The 19,937-nt window shown below is 42.4% G+C and overlaps 1 protein-coding gene across 1 annotated transcript in view; it reads right to left on the reverse strand.

Annotated features, from left to right (window-relative positions):
* The window catches only part of LRP1B (LDL receptor related protein 1B), a 631,601-nt gene that overhangs the window by 123,148 nt on the left and 488,516 nt on the right, over positions 1–19,937 (reverse strand). The window contains exons 59-60 of the mRNA XM_069982660.1: positions 18,471–18,659; positions 15,179–15,327 (exon numbers count right to left, since the gene is read on the reverse strand). Of these exons, the coding sequence (XP_069838761.1) occupies positions 15,179–15,327; positions 18,471–18,659 (338 nt within the window). The remainder of the gene's footprint in view (positions 1–15,178; positions 15,328–18,470; positions 18,660–19,937) is intronic.

Consider the following 19,937-nt stretch of genomic DNA (forward strand, 5'->3'; position numbering starts at 1 on the left):
ATAACCTTCCATTAATGATTTAATAATAGCTTTGCTGTGATGAATGATTATTGTTGAAGATTTATAATTCTGTTTTCGGTTAAGTTATGGCCTATTTAATATGATAGATGTTTTCGCAAGCATGGAACGGTGGAATTACTCGAGTGTTTCAAAGCCTTGGTTTCTTTGAAGTTCCTTACAGAGAGCTTCTCAGTGAATCTAAATGTGACAGACGTTCCATAGTTAGCTAAACCTGTTATGAGCTTTGGAAAGCAAATCTGTGACTTTTCGATGCTAGCTGGAATGAATGTGTCAAAAAAAACAAAAACAATCGGCCGTGTGTCCAAAATCAAACGAGCAACATCTATCGCCCGATACTCAATCAGCTCTGTTACTTATGTAAATCCATGCGTGACAGGTAGGAATCTCTGTAAGTTGTAGGAAGTAGTCAATCGTATATTTCTAATTTGAAGCCTTAATCCAGATGCCCCACATTTCACAGGCTGAAGGAAAATAACTATGAGTTCTTTTTCATGTGACAAATCTCTTGGGTGTGAAGATCCAGTAGTCCTTGAAGTTTCATGTTTATTGTGCTTTGCTGTCAGTGGAGTTCCTTACAATTGACTCTGTCTTCCCCAATGACGACATAAGAATTTATAAATTACAGTGGTACCTTGGTTTAAGAGTAACTTGGTTTAAGAGCGTTTTGGTTTAAGAGTTCACAGGTTTTCAAAATTGTAACTTGGTTTAAGAGCATTGCTTTGGTTTAAGATCTCCCTGTACTGGGCGGGAGCGCGAGTGGAGGAGGAGCATGGTCTGCATAGCGGGATCTACAGCACTGTACTCTGACCCAGGAAGTCTCCTTCACCTTCCAAATCATAGCAAATCCACTTCAGGCTGGGGTTTACATCAGGGGACAGGACTGTGGAGGTAATCTCCTCATTGCTGTACCTTTCTCTCACTGGACAGAGAGCGCTGCTATACTGTGCCCACAAATGTCCTGCTCATTCCTTCATGCTCCCTGCAGTCTCTGTCAGTCCTGATTGGTCCATGCTGAACACAGCCCCTTTCCCATTGCTGTCATGTGACCACACAGACCTCTGACAGCAGCCCTGCTTCTCTATTCTAGCCTGTTGTACTATGCTACTGCATTATGGGGATCTGCAGTTCCATCCTGTATCTACAAATTGCGGCTGTTTTTCATGTTTCTGCACTTAGTATACATTATACACCACATGCTGATCCCTATACTGTACAGCAACTTATAATATCACATATTCTGCTGTTTCTGAATGTTTGTTTCATTAGTTTTACATGTTATTCAGATTATAAAATCACTATTTTTGGGGTGTGGAACCAATTGTCTGCATTTCTATGATTTCTTATGGGAAAATTTGCTTTGGTTTAAGAGTGGATTTGGATTACAAGCACGGTCCTGGAACAAATTATGCTCGTAATCCAAGGCACCACTGTATAAGGTCTCAGACACTTCAGGCATTGTCTGGTCTTCACGTTTCAAGAGACTTAAAGGTTCACTCTATACCAAAATGTCAGAACATAGTATTGGGATTTCTGGTCATTAAGTCTTTCATGTTTGGTTTTTACTGGTCTTGACTGAAGACACAACATTGTTACAATCAATGACCCAACTAGGCTTCTATCAAATGAGACCATGTGAGGCTAATGCTGGTGGGAAACTACTGTACATTTCCCCTCATTAAAGCCAAGTTTATCTGATAAGAGCAGAAGCTAAAAAAAGGAAAGGCAATGCTTCATTTGTAGGGACGCAAACCACAACAATTTTCCGAAATCCCAAAATAGCATTGTATTCTTCTTCAGGTTAAACATAAGGAAGAAAGCTGCTAGCTTACAAAACTCATTGTTCTGTGCAATTTTAGGGATTTTGGAAGAAAAGAAAGTGATTTAAAAGTCAATGATTTCATGATTTTAGCTTGTTAAGCATGCATGAATGAAGGTGAGGTACCAGCGCCAGCAGTAAGGCAGTTCATCTACTGATGGCCATTTTGCCGGTAACTCTAAATCTAAATTGATGCCAATAGACGACAAGAATTTATGCACAAAAACTTTATTCAAATAATCTAAATGTAGTTTTGGAAAACTCTCCATTCATGACTTGCATCACATTCATTGTGTGCCTTAGATACTTTTTTGCACCTTAAGCAGCTCAGAGTAGGGATGGTCCGAACCGAGTTCGGTTCGGGTTCGTACGAACCCGAACTCTCGGCAATGATTCCCGCTGTCTGCCCTCTCCGTGGAGAGGCTGGATACAGCGGGAGGACCGCCTGGAAAACTGGGATGCAGCCATAGCCATAGGCTGTATCCCAGTTTTCCAGGCGGTGCTCCCGCTGTATCCACCCACTGCACGGAGCGGGCAGACAGCGGGAATCTGATACCAAGCGTTCGGGGTCATACCAACCTGAACCTCGGCAGTTTCGGACCATCCCTAGCTCAGAGGCAAAGGGGTTCCGTCAAAAAATGGTGTGTGCCACGATTGCACCAAATTTTGTACAAAATATTGATGTACTATAAGTAATCCAACAAAGAGGTGGCATAAAGTCGATTGGATTTTCCACATGTATTCTACAGCAGGTAGACTTGGTGTATCTTCAGACTGCCCAGTCTACATTTGTCTCTAAATTTTAGCCAGGATTACCAAATCTACAAATTTACCAAATTTACCAAATTTTTTAAATTATTTTTATAAAGGTTAATGGGAGTGTTCATTTTTATTTCTTGTTTACGACAGCTTTCTCTGGCAATGACTTCACCATCAAGGCTCATCCACAAGGGATTACAGAAGGAGACCTGACTGTGGAACCTCTCAATTACCGTCCATATGCCCCCAAATGGGTTGTATAAAGTAGACGGCCTCTTTACATTCTTGACACTTGATTTTTATGACAAGTAAGCGATTCAATCACCGGTAGCAAAATACCGTATATTCCGCAGCACGCAGCTGTCCTCTAGACTGTTTACTGGCTGAAGAACCATTGAATCATCACTCTCATCTGCTAGGAAGATCTTGTTTCCATTGTTGACCGAAGAATTAGATAAATTATTTCTGTCGACAACATCTGGTCAACAAAGAAGCGGCGCTGGTTGTTTCAATTACCTATTGACAGTCAATAGCGGAAGAACATTACAAGTACAGGTGAATGATTAGTCTGGGGTCTCTTATCAGACTTCCTAATGTATTTGTAAAGTGTTCGTAGACACGATGGGAATTATACGCGTCTGTAAATCCTGCTTTATGAATGCAGGCAGCCGGCTCAGGACTAGACAATAGACGTATAATACATTTCATCAATTAAGCAATCCAGATGCGAGCCGGGATGTTTTTATGATGTGGCGGTGTATAGCACAATAGGTTTTACATGTGCTTATGTTTAATGGTATGGTATTTATTATGGACACACCAAAGCTCGTAAAGTTTATGGGGAATGACACAAGTCAGTAGATCAAGTGGGGAATATAAACTGCATTGCATAGTACTGTATGTTGTGGCTGTATGCTGCAATATCATGCTGCTAAACTGTGTAGTATGTTATAGCTGAAGAAAAGTTGAAGCCTTTTTATGAAATAAGTTATAGCTTTATTATCAAGTTAGTCTTTTTCTTTTTATGTAAACTTTTACTAAAAAAAAAAAAAAATAAAAAAAATAAAGGGATACTCCAGGCAGGAGTCTTTTATAATATATGCCCAGGGATTGGAAGTTTAAAAATAATAAAGCAGACTTACCTCCCTGGCTCCCCCGACCCTGTTGGTATGTCACCCGCTCCGTCCTGCTGTGTGGCCACTTCTGGGAATTGTTGTTGTGACCTTGCAATCCCACCCAGCCAACGTCGCGACAAAAGGTCCGAGAAGCAGCTGCACCGCGGGACAGATTGTCTGAGGCACCAATGGTGTTGCAGGAGCCAGGTAGGAAGTCTGCTTTATTTTTAAGCCCCATATCCCTGGGCATATACTGTATATTAAAAAGACCTTTGCCCGAGTTGCCATTTAAGAAGATTCCTGGAGGTATATACTGGGCTTCTGTACAATTTTGCCTATTTCTTGCAATAGTGTGAATTTGTATGAATTTTGCTACAGAGGTTTCTATGAAACGTTACTGTAGACCATAGCGTCTATATGGCCTAATTTAGATCCTAGACTTCTATGGGGCCTTAATGTAAATCCCAGGCTTCTGTGTGGCTGTACTGAAGATCACAAACTTTTATGGGACCTTATTGTAGATCATAGACCCCGTTGTGGCCTTACTGTATACAACAGTCTTTTATTGGGCTATACAGATGCTTCAATGTTGATCATAGATTTCTATGAGTCTTGCTGTGGACCCCAGACCTTCTGTGGGTCCTTACTATATATCATAGAATTCAGTGGGGCATTACAATTTATTAAAGGCTTCTAAACTATAGACTTTTATCGGGTCTTATTGTATACTATAGACTTTTATGAGACCTAACATGGGTTTCACTGTAAATCATTGATTTCTATAGGGTTTTACTGTAGATCACAGACATGTATGAGGCCTTACTGTAGACCACATGTCGTTTTTTGTTTTGATTTTTTCCAAGGGGCATTACTGTAGACGAGATACTTCAATGGGGCCTTACTGTAGAGTATAGACTTTTATGTGGCCTTTTATGTGGTACACTGTAGATACTATGGGGCTGTAATGTAGATCAAAGACTTTAATGGGGACTTACTGTAGACTATAGTCTTCCATGGGTCTTATTGTAGACCAGATACTTCTATGGGGCCTTGCTGTAGACTCAAAAGTTCAATGGTCTTTTACTATATACCACTGACTTTTATGTACTGTAGCTTACTGTAGATCCCAAAACATTGCAGGATCTTACTGTAGACCTGAGAGGTCTTTAAGGCCTTACTGTAGACAATAATATTTTTAGTGATTTACCGTAGATGATCAACTTCTATGGAGCCGTGCTATAGAGTGTAGAATTCTATGGAGCTTTGCTGTAGACCATTGACTTCTGTTGATCATCGATTTCTAGGATTACTTATTCTAGACCAGTGTTTCTCAATTTTTGAGGATTTTCTTAGTATTTTAGAGGTGATATAATATACTCGGTGCATCAGGTATTATCACAGGTGATATAATTATACTCAGGTATTATCACGGGTGATATAATTATGCTCAGTGCATCAGGTATTATCACAGGTGATATAATATAACTCAGTGGATTAGGTATTATCACAGGTGTTCTTTGTATGGGAAATCCTCAAAACTTGACCTGTTGGTGAGGCAACAATTCACAGGGATAGACCGATCCCGGGATCAGTCAAAGTATTGGAATGTAAAAATCCTTGAGAAATGAGTAATATAAATGTGTAGTATGTGTTTATAACATTTTATAGGTGACATATAAAGTATGTAAGCCCTTAGGCTGGAGCCCGGAGATCGACTCAATGCAGAAAGTTCTCTTGTCCATTTAACTTTCAGCCACAATGACGGCGCCTGGAAGTATAAGACAAATGGCAGCGATTGTCAAAAAAGGCATAAAACCTTTTCATCTCGAATTTTATTATTCCTATTTTAGTTTATTTCTGCTGAATTCACATTTTGGATGTGATTATCCTTTAAGGGAATTAGTTACAAAAAAAAAAAAAAGAGGAGAGAAGAGACACCTGCTTGAAGGATTCTGCCGCTGAGTAAAAATTATTCTGTAACTGCAAAAATTGATTCCAGGCGGCGGTACAGTATATTATGGTAACGGGGAATTAGATCCAGGACTGAATACATAAAATATTTATCCAATTTTAATGAACTTTTACGAATTTGCACATTATAATGTAATAATTTATCTTAATTCCTTTTTTTTTCAGGGTAGAGGAAAACATAAGTCTCTTCCAGCTAATAAAAATGTGCGAGTTGTTTTATACCCCAGTAAATGCTTAGATGAAGGAGGCTAGCTGAGATACAACCGACAGGACATGAATATATTTTCTTCCCTTGGGATCTCAGTTTATTGACCTAAAAACTTAAACCAAACACAATTCTCATTTGATTCTTAAACCCTCCCTGTCTCCAATGTGTCAATGAACATAATGTAATCTGTAAGGCTCTTAACACTGTCTTCAACATGATCTGAAGTTTCCTTCTAGCATTGTTAGCCCAGGAGGATAGGATAGTAGGGTGCAAGGAGGGCAATAACTGTGTCCTCCATGCATTTTCCTGTATGAAGATCATTGTCATTGACTATAAGTTCACCATTATATAGCATCTGTCTAGGGAAGAGCGCAAAGCTATAGGAGATGCACAGAGGGTACAATCATATCAGGGTTTTGGTGCTTAAGAAGGTGAAAAGACGCTAGTATTATAAAAAAGTGTATGAAAAGTCAGGGTCACCATGACAGATCTTGTGGACAGGTTCCGATGCTTACAGCCAAACATAAGGAGACCATAAATGCTATCCAAATTAAAGGCATCAAAAGATCCCATTTATTGTAAGGTAAAAATTCGGTGTCAAACGTATCTTACTGCATCCTACCAGATTATACCCACTGTAATACTGCTCTTAATCTACAGGAATGTAACTATTATAACTATAATACTTCCCTCTATGTACAAAAATAACTACTATCATACTGCTTCCTATATACAAGAATATAACTACTATAATACTGCTCCTATATACAAGAATATAACTACTATAATACTGCTCCTATATACAAGAATATAACTACTATAATACTGCTCCTATATACAAGAATATAACTACTATAATACTGCTCCTCTATACAATAATATAACTACTATAATACTGCTCCTATATACAAGAATATAACTACTATAATACTGCTCCTATATACAAGAATATAACTACTATAATACTGCTCCTATATACAAGAATATAACTACTATAATACTGCCCCTATATACAAGAATATAACTACTATAATACTGCTCCTATATACAGGAATATAACTACTATAATACTGCTCCTAAATATAAGAATATAACTACTATAATACTGCTCCTATATACAAGAATATAACTACTATAATACTGCTCCTATATACAAGAATATAACTACTATAATACTGCTCCTAAATATAAGAATATAACTTCTATAATACTGCTCCTTATATACAAGAATATAACTACTATAATGCGGTTCAGGGAAGAAACAGAGTGCTGCACCTCACACCTATGGCTGATACTAGTGCCGCTAGGCTAAATAAAAAACACATAAGAATTTAGTGTATGAATTGATCAAGCCATACTGCCCCATGTACCTCGTGCCGGTATCTGATACACATGGGTCTCTACACTAATCCCTACATCAATTCATATACAGACACTCTGGTGTTGATTTTTAATATAGGCCTAGCGGCATTAGTATCAGCCATAGATGGGATGTGCAGCGGTTCCATTCTCTCCAGTTCGTATAACTACTATAATACTGCTCCTATATACAAGAATATAACTACTATAATACTGCCCCTATATACAAGAATATAACTACTATAATACTGCCCCCTATATGCAAGAATACAACTACTATAATACTGCCCCCTATATACAGGAATATAACTACTATAATACTGCCTCCTATATACAAGAATAGAACTATAGTGCAACACCCTATATACAAGTATATAACTCCTATAATACTGCTCCTATATACAAGTATATAACTCCTATAATACTGCTCCTATATACAAGAATATAACTACTATAATACTGGTCCTATATACAAGAATATAACTACAATAATACTGCTCCTATATACAAGAATATAGCTACTATAATACTGCTCCCTATATACAAGAATATAACTACTATAATACTGCTCCTATATACAAGAATATAACTACAATAATACTGCTCCTATATACAAGAATATAACTACTATAATACTGCTCCTATATACAAGAATATAACTACTATAATACTGCTCCTATATACTAGAATATAACTACTATAATACTGCTCCTATATATAGAGATATAACTACTATAATACTGCTCCTATATACAAGAATATAACTACTATAATACTGCTCCTATATACAAGAATATAACTACTATAATACTGCTCCTATATACAAGAATATAACTACTATAATACTGCTCCTATATACAAGAATATAACTACTATAATACTGCCCCCTATATACAAGAATATAACTTTTATAATACTGCTCCTATATACAAGAATGTAACTTCTATAATACTGCTCCCTATATACAAGAATATAACTACTATAATACTGCTCCTATATACAAGAATATAACTACTATAATACTGCCTCCTATATACAAGAATATAGCTAATATACTACTGCTCCTATATACAAGAATATAACTACTATAATACTGCTCCTATATAGAAGAATATAACTACTATAATACTGCCTCCTACCTGTGAGGACGTGTGTTGGTAGCTCTCCTGCATTGCTCTCATGCCTGGAGAAAGCCCAGGGCGGGGCCACCCTGGGTGGGGAAGCTCCCCAAGCGAGGCCCAGGCTCCAAGGCCTACACTGGGAGACAACTCCCAAGCTCTTTCTAAGGTGGATGGAAATCCCAAAGTTTCTAGTAATGAAAAGAACGTAAGAAGCACAAGTAAAATGAAAGATAACAAGATGGAAGTTAGTGAGAAAGCAGCAGCAAGCCCAAGGCCAAGCCAGCAAAGTGAGTGCATGGTGAGACAAGCAGGAGAAGCAGCAGGTGCACAGCCCCCCACTCCTGCACCCAGACAGAAGAGGACATCTCTGGAGAGACAGACCCTGCAGGAGAACATCAGGCAGCAGGTGATGGTCTCCAGGATGGTGGGTCACGGCAAGACCAGATCTGCAACAAAGCTGGAACCAGGTGACTGCAAACAGCCTGAGAGACCACAGAGGCCTACACCTGAGGAGAAGCCAGAGAGACCAGCAGAGAAGGAGCCAGAGAGAGCACCTGAGCTGCAGATGGCGGAGGAGATCCCAGGTCTGGTAAGGAGGATGGGGGAGCTAAAACACCATAAGCAACTGCTGCAAGTACAGATAGACTGTATATACAATCTAAAAACTGTCCACCCTGAGAGTAACACCCTGTATGATGCTAAGCTGCACTCCCTGAGCGTTGAGCTGGCTGAGGTGGTGAGGGAGATGGACTGTGTCCTGGAGAGGATGGGGCCTCTGGCTGAGACTTACCACAACCAGGAACGCTTTGCTGCCCAAGCTCAGACTCTATCATCCCAGTCCAGACCCTCAGACACTGCGTCTATGTCCCAGCGAGGGCCCCGTGTCATCCTGCAGGCCCCAAGTTTTGTGTTCCAGGAGGGGAAACATCAGCAGAGACAACAGCCAAAAACATCTCTGGCTGTCCCTGAGCAACAAACTATGCCTCAGACTGCACATGCACTACAAGTCCCAGCCAACACTGCACAGCAGCAGGACAGTGGAGTGTCATCTTTGTGTGAGACTGTGGATAGTAATGGTGATCATGGTGTGTCTGACCCTCAGACAGCAGCACATGGACTACAAGTCCCAGGAGAAGCATCATCGGCACCACAAGTCCCAGCCAACACTGCACAGCAGCAGGACAGTGGACAATCATCTGGGTGTCAGACTGTGGACAGTAGTGGTGGTCATGGTGTAGCTGAGGGGTCAGGGGTTGGAGGGGATACACAGTCTGTGTGGGAGATGGAACCATCTGATGATGCTATGGTAGATGGGGTGGTGGCGATAGAAAATAATGTTGCATGTGATTTCCCCCCATTAAGCCCCCCACATGTTGAGGCTGCCCCCTCTAGTACAGACCTTCACCCTAAACCCCCTGAGAGTGCCCCCCATCAGGAACCCCCCAGAAACGCCTGGAGTCGGGGTGCTCCATCATTCACCCCCAGTGCCCATTATACCGGCCAGGCGTTTAAGAGGAGGAACGTGGTAAGGTTCAAGCATAAGGGCAACAAGGAAGACCTCCCTGCCAGGAGACTAGTCATCCGGGAGCTCCTGTGCCACCAGATGGGGTTTACACCAGCCGACATCCTGGCCGTAATAAACCTTCCAGACAGACAGGGCTATGACGTTAGCTTTAAGCTCATGTCCAGTCTGGATCGGTTTTGGGCGCAGTTTCCAAGGTTTAGGGACACAGAGGGCTGGAATAAGTTCATTCTCATTCCCATTTCTAAGCCCGATACGGCCACGGTAAATATAATCTTCTGGAATGAGTCTGTTCCCCCCCAGGATATAGTGGTATGGCTCAGGCGACACTGTGACCTCATGTCTGACCTCACCAAAGCCCGTGACGATGATGGTATCTGGACTGGAGGGTGGCGGGCACTGGTGAAACTACGGCAGCACAATAATATCACGCTGCATCTCCCCAATTCCTTCTTTATTGGGAGGGAGAAGGGGGTCTGTTTCTACCCCGGTCAGCCCAGGAAATGTTTCAAGTGCGGTAAACTTGGTCATGTGGCGAGTGTGTGCACGGTGCTGAGGTGCAACCTGTGTGGGGAGGTCGGCCATGTCAGTTCCACCTGCAAGAACATCCGCTGTAACCTATGTGGTAGGATTGGCCACCCGCACAGGGAATGCCCAGATGCCTGGCACAACATATGTGGAGATCTCCCTGACCAGGACTTGCTGGCAGCGACAGATGTGTTAGAGGAGGAGGCTCTAATTTCAGGGACAATACTGACCAGACAGGAGGTCCAGCAGGGGTCAGATAATGTACATCCAGGTCCATCATCAGAGGGGGTGCAAGCACACACACAGGGGGTACAGAGACGCACAGAGGGGGTACAAGCACCCATAGAGGCCACCTCAGACCAACAGCCGACACAGACAGTCTCCTCTAAGTCACCATCTGTTTTTGAGGAAATTAAGAGCAATAAGAGGAAGAAAAAAGACCCGTCCTCCCGCAAACCTGAGGAGAGTCCCAGTGCAGGCCAGAGGGCCAAGAAACCAGTCACTAGCGGTGATGGAGTCATGGTCTTATCTAATAGATATGATGTTCTCTCGGAATCAGATGGTGACTATGAGAAGGAGCTAGAAAGGATTGACAAAGAGTGTGAAGAGGACACAGGGCTCCCCCGCACAAAAAAGAAAACCCCCACTATAGAGACTCCGACACAGTCAGATATGGAGACTGGAGGTAGAGACAGCGATTCTGACATGTGATGATGGCAGTCACTAATATGGTCCTTTTCTATTGTCTTCTCATGGCTGGGTTCACTTTAAACATCATCTCCAGTAATGCCAACAGCATAAAAGTAAGAAGGACGAGACATGCGGTATACGACCATCTGAAACACCTGAATGCTGATGTAATCTTCTTACAAGAGACACGTCTAACGTCATCTGGACTGTTGTCTGAGGCCCAGAGAGATTGGACGTCTGGTCCGTCCTTTTGGTCGCTGGCTGTAGAGCCTTATGCGGGAGTAGCCATATTGTTTAACACCACTGACGTGACTGTACATAGGATGACAGAGGTTGTTATGGGGAGGTGTCTGGTCCTTGAGGTCACTGTCCATAGCAGACGGCTCAGGCTTATTAACATCTATGGCCCACAGACAGTGACTGAAAGGATCCATGTCCTTAATGAGGTGAAGCCATACCTGTTTACTTCTATTCCCGTTGTATTAGCTGGAGACTTTAACGTTGCCCGGTCAGCGGGTGACAGGTCCTCCGGCAGAGCTGTGGCCAGGGACTCTACAGTCCTTAACAACATCATTTTGCAGGCTGGTCTGAGTGATGTCTTTGCACAGGGTGGAAGGAGGCCAAAATTCACATATTGCTGTGGTGACAGGAGGAGTAGAATAGATCTGGCGTTCGTGAATCCTACAGAAACTGTTAGCGGGATGAGTGAGAAAGCCGTCCCATACTCCGACCACCTGGCCTTGTGTTTCTGTCTGGGAGTCGCTAAACGCCCAGATCTTGGTAGGGGGTTATGGAAACTTAATTCCAGCCTCCTGGATGACGTTTATGTCCAGAATTGTGTTCACTCCCTCCTCCAGAACCAACTTGAGAGAGTGGATTTTTATGACAGTATGGCTGACTGGTGGGAGGATGTCAAGGAGGAGATCTGCTCCCTCTTGAAGAAACTGTCTATTAAGAGAGGGAAGAGTAAGTATGGCCAGTATCTAAGACTGCGTAAAGAATTGGAGTCACTCTATTCGGTGGGTGGGGGTGACCAACAAAGGATTGACCGGCTGAAATCTGAGATGAGCCAGTATCAGTACAGTAGGTATACCTCCCTGGTGGTTGAACGGGATTATGGGTCCTTAGGGTCTCCTGATCCCTATGAGAATTGCCGGGAGCGGGTGGCAAAGAAATTAATCTCGGGTCTCACTGACTCCCAGGGTGTTTTGCAGGAATCGCGGGAGGGTATCTTGGGGGTCGTGAGATCTTACTATACTGACTTGTTTCAGAGGAAGGCTTTGGATAAGGAAAAAGTGACCCAATTCTTGGAGGCAACTCCAGTGCCTGATACTAATGATTTGGACTTTTCTCCTTTGACAGCAGAACTAACGGTGGAGGAGGTCAAAGAGGCCATTGATAAGTTACATCTGAAGAAGGCACCAGGTCCAGATGGTATTACAGCAGAATTTTATAAGAAATTCAGAGATCTCTTGGCTCCAATCCTCGTGGATGTATATAGGAATTGTCTAGAAAATCACCTGATGCCTCCATCCATGAGGGTCTCATCGTTGATTCTGCTGTCTAAAGGTAAAGACCCTAGCGACATCAAGAACTGGAGGCCAATTGCCCTCTTGAATGTCGACAGGAAGATTCTGGCAAAAATTCTGTTCTGTAGATTAGTTTGTTTGTCCCCAGCACTGTTGGCAGGCTGTCAGTATGGCACGGTACAAGGGCGGAACATCTCTGGAGCGGTGCTCTCCATCAGGGAGATGTTTGAGAGATGTAAAGCCCTTGGGTGTGGGAGATATGTTGTAGGTCTTGACCAGGCTAAAGCCTTTGACAGAGTGGATCATGCATATCTATGGGCCACTTTATCAAAGTACGGTATTCCCGGACAATTCATAGATTGGCTGAGAACTTTGTATTGTGAGGCTGAGAGCTTTCCTCTGATCAATGGTTGGCGGGGTGGCACGTTCAGGGTTGAGGCAGGGGTGCGACAAGGTTGCCCACTGAGTCCACTGCTGTATGTGTTTGCTATCGATCCATTCCTGAGATCGCTGCAGCGGTGTGGTTTTCAGGGGGTACCGGTCCCCCATTGCCTGCCCCTGGATGTTGTTGCCTATGCGGATGATGTGACTGTAGTGATATCTGAGCCTCGTGAGGTGGAGATGTTGTCTGCAGCCATCAGAAGCTACTCGGAGGCCTCAGGGTCTCTGGTCAACCTTGAGAAGAGTCAAGCTTTCTGGACATTGAATAAAGACCCAGATTTTGATCTGCCGCAGTTTGCCAAGGCCTCCACCCATATTAAGATCCTTGGGGTTAAATTCGGGAGGGACGATAATTCCAGGCTAAATTGGGAAGTGAAGTTGGATGCCGGAAATATAAAGGTTCAGCGGTGGAAGAACTGGAGGCTGACCTATAGAGAGCGGATCTCAATGCTGAAGACTTACCTGGTCCCCGTCTTCTTGTACGTCTCTGTCGTCTTTCCTTTGCCAGAATCTTTCTCGGCTAGGCTCTTTAGCCTGTTCTTCCAGCTCTTATGGGGGAACAGGTTGAACCCAGTAAAAAGAGGGATAACTTACCTGCAGAGGAGAGAGGGTGGGCTAGATATGTTAAATCCAAGGGTGTTCTTTGACTCCATGTTTCTTAAAGTAAATTTTGGTTGCCTGGACTCAAACAACAGTCCTCTGTGGGTAAATAGTATCAGGGACTGGATATTGCCTTTTGCAGAACCTTGGATGCGAGGCGGCAGTCTCAAGAGGGGGAGATTGACTCCTGGACACCTTCCCCAGTATCTGGAGTACGGAATACGATGTCTCAAGAAATGGAGTATAGATAAGTGTTTCATTGAGAGTAAAACCAGGAAAGATCTATACTCCAGAGTGTGTAAGACCTTCTACAGTGTACAGCCTGTACTTAGAGACTGTCCGACCACAACCCTGCAGGACAGTCTGAGGCTTCTCAATGGTCCGCGGCTCCCCCCTAAGTTCTGGGATATCTCCTGGCTGTCATTACAGGGGAAGCTTTTTGTTAGGGGAAATCTAAAGTTCCTCAGTGTGTCAGATCGCATGTGTCCCTTGGGTTGTCAGCAGGAGGAGACTATGGATCATTTCATCTCAGAGTGTTGGGGTGGACGGAAAATCTGGTGTGACATATCCACCAAGCTACAGATCCCCACATTACAGTCCCTGAAATACCCAGAAATCATCTATGGGGTCACATCTAATGGGAATAACATCAACCTGGGGACCCTGTATCTGATCATCTCTGTGACCAAGTATTACCACTGGCACACAAGAACAAGAGTCTCCATACATAGTGAGCCATTCAATCACAGCAAAGCCATATCCCTCATTCTGTCAGAGCTCAGGTGGATCCAGGCATTAGAGGTCAGGAAAAAAGGGGAGAACATCAGATTATGGAGGAACGTCCATCTGGACTGATGTATTGTATTGTATATTGTCATGGAGGCTATTATTTACTTCTTTTTCTTTTCCCCTTTAGTTAAAAAGCACTTAAGGTATAATTAGTATAATTTCAATTTCCTTTGCACAAGTATAAGTTATACTGTATGATCATTTATTTATTTATTCTGATGGAAAAGTATTTCTGTATTTATGTTTGTTTTATACAAATAAAAATTGCCTCCTATATACAAGAATATAGCTAATATACTACTGTCCCTATATACAGGAATATAACTACTATAATACTGCCCCCTATATACAGGAATATAACTACTATAATACTGCCCCCTATATACAGGAATATAACTACTATAATACTGCTCCCTATATACAGGGATATAACTACTATAATACTGCTCCTATATACAAGAATGTAACTTCTATAATACTGCTCCCTATATACAAGAATGTAACTTCTATAATACTGCTCCTATATACAAGAATATAACTATTATAATACTGATAACATTATAATGGTTGGGAGATTTTATTCCTGGTTAGTGTTGCTCTTCATGCAGTAACATAAAATACAATATGCATTTATGAAAATGAGTAAAGAAGAGGTAAGACGTAGAAGAACACATCATACACTATATAATTTCCTCCGAGAAGAACTCACCTGACTGGCGGTGCAGTTAGACAGGCACGTCTTATTATCTTCTGCGAGGTAAAAATTAGTTGGGCAGGCACAGGTGTGTGACCGGTGGGGCGATAATAGACATAAGTGACTGCAGTCTCCGTTATTAATCTTACAAGGGTGGTCAGGCACTACAAAGACAATGGTATAATCCATCACATTTCCACACGTATCAAGTTAATTGAATTCTTTAATAAGATGCTTTAAACAGAAGAAGAGACCTAATAAAGAATTACGCCAAATGCATTATGACAAGGACATGTATCTGGCCGTTAATAAAACGCTTCCTATGATACTGTGATAACACACCGCCACTCGCACACTACATAAAAAGCCATTTAGGAACCCATCGAGTGAGACAGGATGCATACAGATGAGGGGACACCTGCACGCTGACTCCATCAGCAAATGAAAGATTAGCGCTGGGTTACACGTAGCCGCGTGCTGAGATTTATTCCCATTTAAGCCGTTCATTAAAATGTCGAACTTTCTTGCGAGAACGTTACTGTTTATTTGATTTCTTCTCGAGAGAACTTCAAAGTGACAATTTAGCGTCCCTGCCTGATAATTTAGCTGCAGCTTTGCCGGATAGTACATCCAAATTAACGCCGACCTGTCACCTGCGCCGGCAGCGGAAGCAGCTATTTCATGGGCTGGCCCACATTGCCGTGAGGATGCAACCTATCAATTTACAAATGATTGCTTCCTACCCGGCGCGGAGGATAAGTGAGATAACTAGAGACAATGAGGGAAGATCGGGAGGATATTAGTCAAGACTTTATCTGTTACAAAATAACATCTAACTGTGTATCCATGAATGACTTAAGATTCAAAACTCTTAACAAAACTTTATTTATTCCATCACAAAAAAAAAAAAACATAAAATCAAGACCTAGGAGGTGGGAGACCCCACTACTGGGACAAGAGTAACCAATGATCATTTAGGCCATCTTTGCAGCTGTAGAGTTCTGATGCGGGCGCATCCGTGCACACCCGCATCTGAACTCCCCACTGCACACTATGGAGCGCGCGTCCGGACCCACTTGCTCCATAGTGTGCAGTGACAGGGTTTTCTATTCACTGAATAGCGGCCAAAGAAAACTGACATGTCAGTTGTTTGCGGTGCCGCAAGAGATCCCGTCCGGAGCGTATACACATAGTATACGCTCCGGACGGGATCTCTTGCGGCACCGCAAACAACTGACATGTCAGTTTTCTTTGGCCGCTATTGGGATTCCATAGAAGACAAGGCAATGTATACTTTCGTAAAAAGTACAGCCGTTGTTGCTGATCGCAAGGAACATAGCCTTAGGCTATGTTCACACTACGTTAAAGTGGCAATCGGCAACAACGGCCATACTTTGTACTGTGTGGAACATTGCTTTATCTGCTGTGGGATCCCGGTCAGAGCATATATACATAGTATACGCTCCGGCCGGGATCCCAATTCGGCGCCGCAAAGAACTGACATGTCAGTTTTCTGCAGCTGCAATTCAGTGAATTGCGGCCGCAGAAAGGCCTGTCAGTTCACACAATGAAGCCAGCGGCTCCGGCCGCAAGCTTCATTGTGTGCTGTGTGAAGTTCTGATGCCGGCGCGCGCTGATGCACCCGCATCAGAACACTGCGGTAGGAAAGATCATCCAACCGGTACTGCAGTGATGATCTTTGCAGAGACCGGCCCTTCCGTGACGGCCGGTCCAATACGTAGTGTGAACATAGCCTTAAAGTGGATGTGCATAATATGCACATGCACTTTAAATGATCATTGGTTACCCTTGTCCCAGTAGTGGGGTCTCCCACCTCCTAGGTCTTGATTTTATGTTTTTTTCTTTTTGTAATGGAATAAATAAAGTTTTGTTAACTTTGAATCTTGAGTCATTCATGATTGGGATTGAGGATACACAGTACTATATAGGTGTTATCTAATACTAGTTTGGTACTGAGTGTCATTTTCCAAAGTTTCATTGTATATTATTCTCCTAGGCATATAGGTGTTTTTCTTTTTTTCTGTTACAAAGCTCCAAATGCTACGGAAAGACCTAATGGGGATATTTTCCTATTGCTTCTGTGTCTGGCGCTACTGTGGCTGTCAGTGCCATGCTGCTGCTCCCTGTCCTGCTGTCATTCCACTCCTGGCCTGTAGGGTGTGCACACCAGATCCTGTTCCTATTTAAAGGGACAGCGAGCACACTCAAAACTTGCCCCCTTTCAATCCCTGATCTGTATATACCTCTATATCAGGGGTAGGGAACCTGTCACGGACAGAGGTCTTCCAGTACTTATGAGCTACTGTATGCATGTTTGGGACAATAAGGGAGCACCGAGAGGTAAGTATAACATGTTTGTTATGATTTCTCGCATGGCAGTAACATGTTAAAAATGTGGGAGTGCCGGCTAACCCCTTTAATGCAGCTCAGCCCCCATTTAATTGAACAGGAGCTGAGCTGCAGTTACACCTTGCCACCAGTACACAGTGAACGGAGAAAAACTGCTTCCGGTCTTGCTTACTTTGAAGGGTAGGAGCTGATCAGTGATCCTGTGGATAGCTCATCAGTGCATTTTACCTTGAAAACTCCTTTAAGATAAATGGGTCTGAACTGATGCATAATGTGAAATTAATAATTTGTCAAATGTACTTGTCCTCCGTGCGCCTGTTTTGAATAAACAACCTGTTGTTCTCGGCCCTGTGAAATCCATACATGTTCATCTCAATGACAATCTTATGGTCTCAGTCCTAAAAGTAATTAAATGCTGCACGCTCGGAATGCATCAATCTCTTATGGATAACATCCAACAGGAACAGGGAAAGAAACTCTGGCGGCTCTGGTCAACATGTCAATGTTTTTTTCTGAGAATTTTTGATGGATACGGCCTTTGATAGTACTCCCCTATGGGCATTCTGTATGAGAACAACCAATACCCGCAAGAGACCAACACTCAGACTTTACTACTATCTATATTGGAAATTGGGAACACATCTAATTCTTCAACTTTTTTTCTAAAATTTACAAAATCCCAGAAGACCCCCTTGAAAAAGTTTTCATGTTTGTTTCACTCTACTTTGCAGTTTTTATGAATTTCCTCTTCTGTAGCTACATTTCCCCAGGGTCGAAGGCTCAAGTACATACTGCAAACATTGCTTACAAAACATTGACAAATTACCATGCACCATATGATCTAACAGAATAAGACTTGAATAAAGTAAATTTGAATCTTAAGATAAAGATTTGTAAAAATACAACAGATACAATGAAATCTTAAAGCGACAATCACCATCAGGCTGTCGGTAAGCGTGGTAAACTTCAATATCCGATATGGTGTGCCAAGAGTTGAGTAGTAAGGTCTTGTCTGCTCCGGAAGTTTTGTGGGCTCGACTTAGAGACTTGGTTTTGCCGTCTGTCCAGTAGATGTAGTCTTCAAATAACGTTAATGCTATCACGCCCTGGATCTCTCGGTTGTGAACTGTAATAAGAAATAATAAGATTAAAGAGACGGCGGCGACTAGATACAACAGCTACATAATGTCTCGTGAATAATTACACCAACAAGCTTTCCGACTTCTTTATATTGCCGGTGAACAATATCCCAGATTGGATGGAAAACTTCACCCGGCTAAGGCTGTGTACGGCCAACCACTGGGAGGAAAATGACCGGCTTTAACTAACAAGCACATTACCTGAATTACAACCCACAAAACAAATGGCAGGTTAAAAATTTTAGCAATGTTTAGGATTTACAAGTAGAAACCATTTCAGGTCTTGGAAGTTCTTTCTTCTTATGGATTTAACTATTTTATTAGCTTACAAAAAAAAATTGATTATAAGTATTTATTATATAGATAAGACTGTCCACATGCCCATCATATCAATAGATCCAGATTCACCTGGCAAATACCAAAGGAGTCTCCTCTAAGCATATGTTGGGCTGTTATGTGTTGGCATTGCTTGTTATTGCAAAATGGAAAAAAAATCTCAAATTCTGTTTTATGTTTAGAGGGGTTTCCGGTTAGAATAAATTGGTCTAAAACGACAAATTATGTAAATTCAAATACATTTCACATGTTCAAGTATTTCTGATAATGTACTGTTTAAGAGATGTATACTTTCTAATCCTTCATGTGCCTGCAATGTTTTGATAAGTGCGTCCACCCTATGAAATTCGCTAGGATAGTCACACATGCCTAGTTCATCTCTAGTTTCGGCTATGTTCACACAACGTATTTTTTTTCTTTTCACGAATAGATACGTTGCCTTATGTTCTATGGAATCCTGGCCAGAGTGTATACACATAGTATACGCTCCGGCCAGGATCTCTTGTGGCGCCGTAGAAAACTGACATTCAGTTAATAGCGGCCGCAGAAAACCATGTCAGTGCACACTATGGAGCGAGCGGCTGCGGCTGCACGCTCCATAGTGTGCTGTGGGGAGTTCTGATGCGGGAGCGCACGGATGGGCCCACATCAGAACTCAGCAGCTGAAATGATTATTTGGCCGGTACTGCAATACCGGTGGGGATGATCTTTTCAGAGACCGGCCGGGTCACAGAACAACTGGTCTCTTATTGAGTGTGAACATAGCCTTATACTGGAAGTAATAGCAGTTTGTCTCCTTCACATACAAGCACAAAGGATTGTGGGCAATGTCAGGAATGTGTGCAATATCATGCCACACGCAACAATTCAGAAATAAAACCAGATCAATAGTAGGAAAAAAAACATAATCCTTGAGGAAGTTACCTAAC

The sequence above is a fragment of the Dendropsophus ebraccatus genome, chromosome 9 (genome assembly GCF_027789765.1).
Source record: "Dendropsophus ebraccatus isolate aDenEbr1 chromosome 9, aDenEbr1.pat, whole genome shotgun sequence".
Taxonomy (NCBI): domain Eukaryota; kingdom Metazoa; phylum Chordata; class Amphibia; order Anura; family Hylidae; genus Dendropsophus; species Dendropsophus ebraccatus.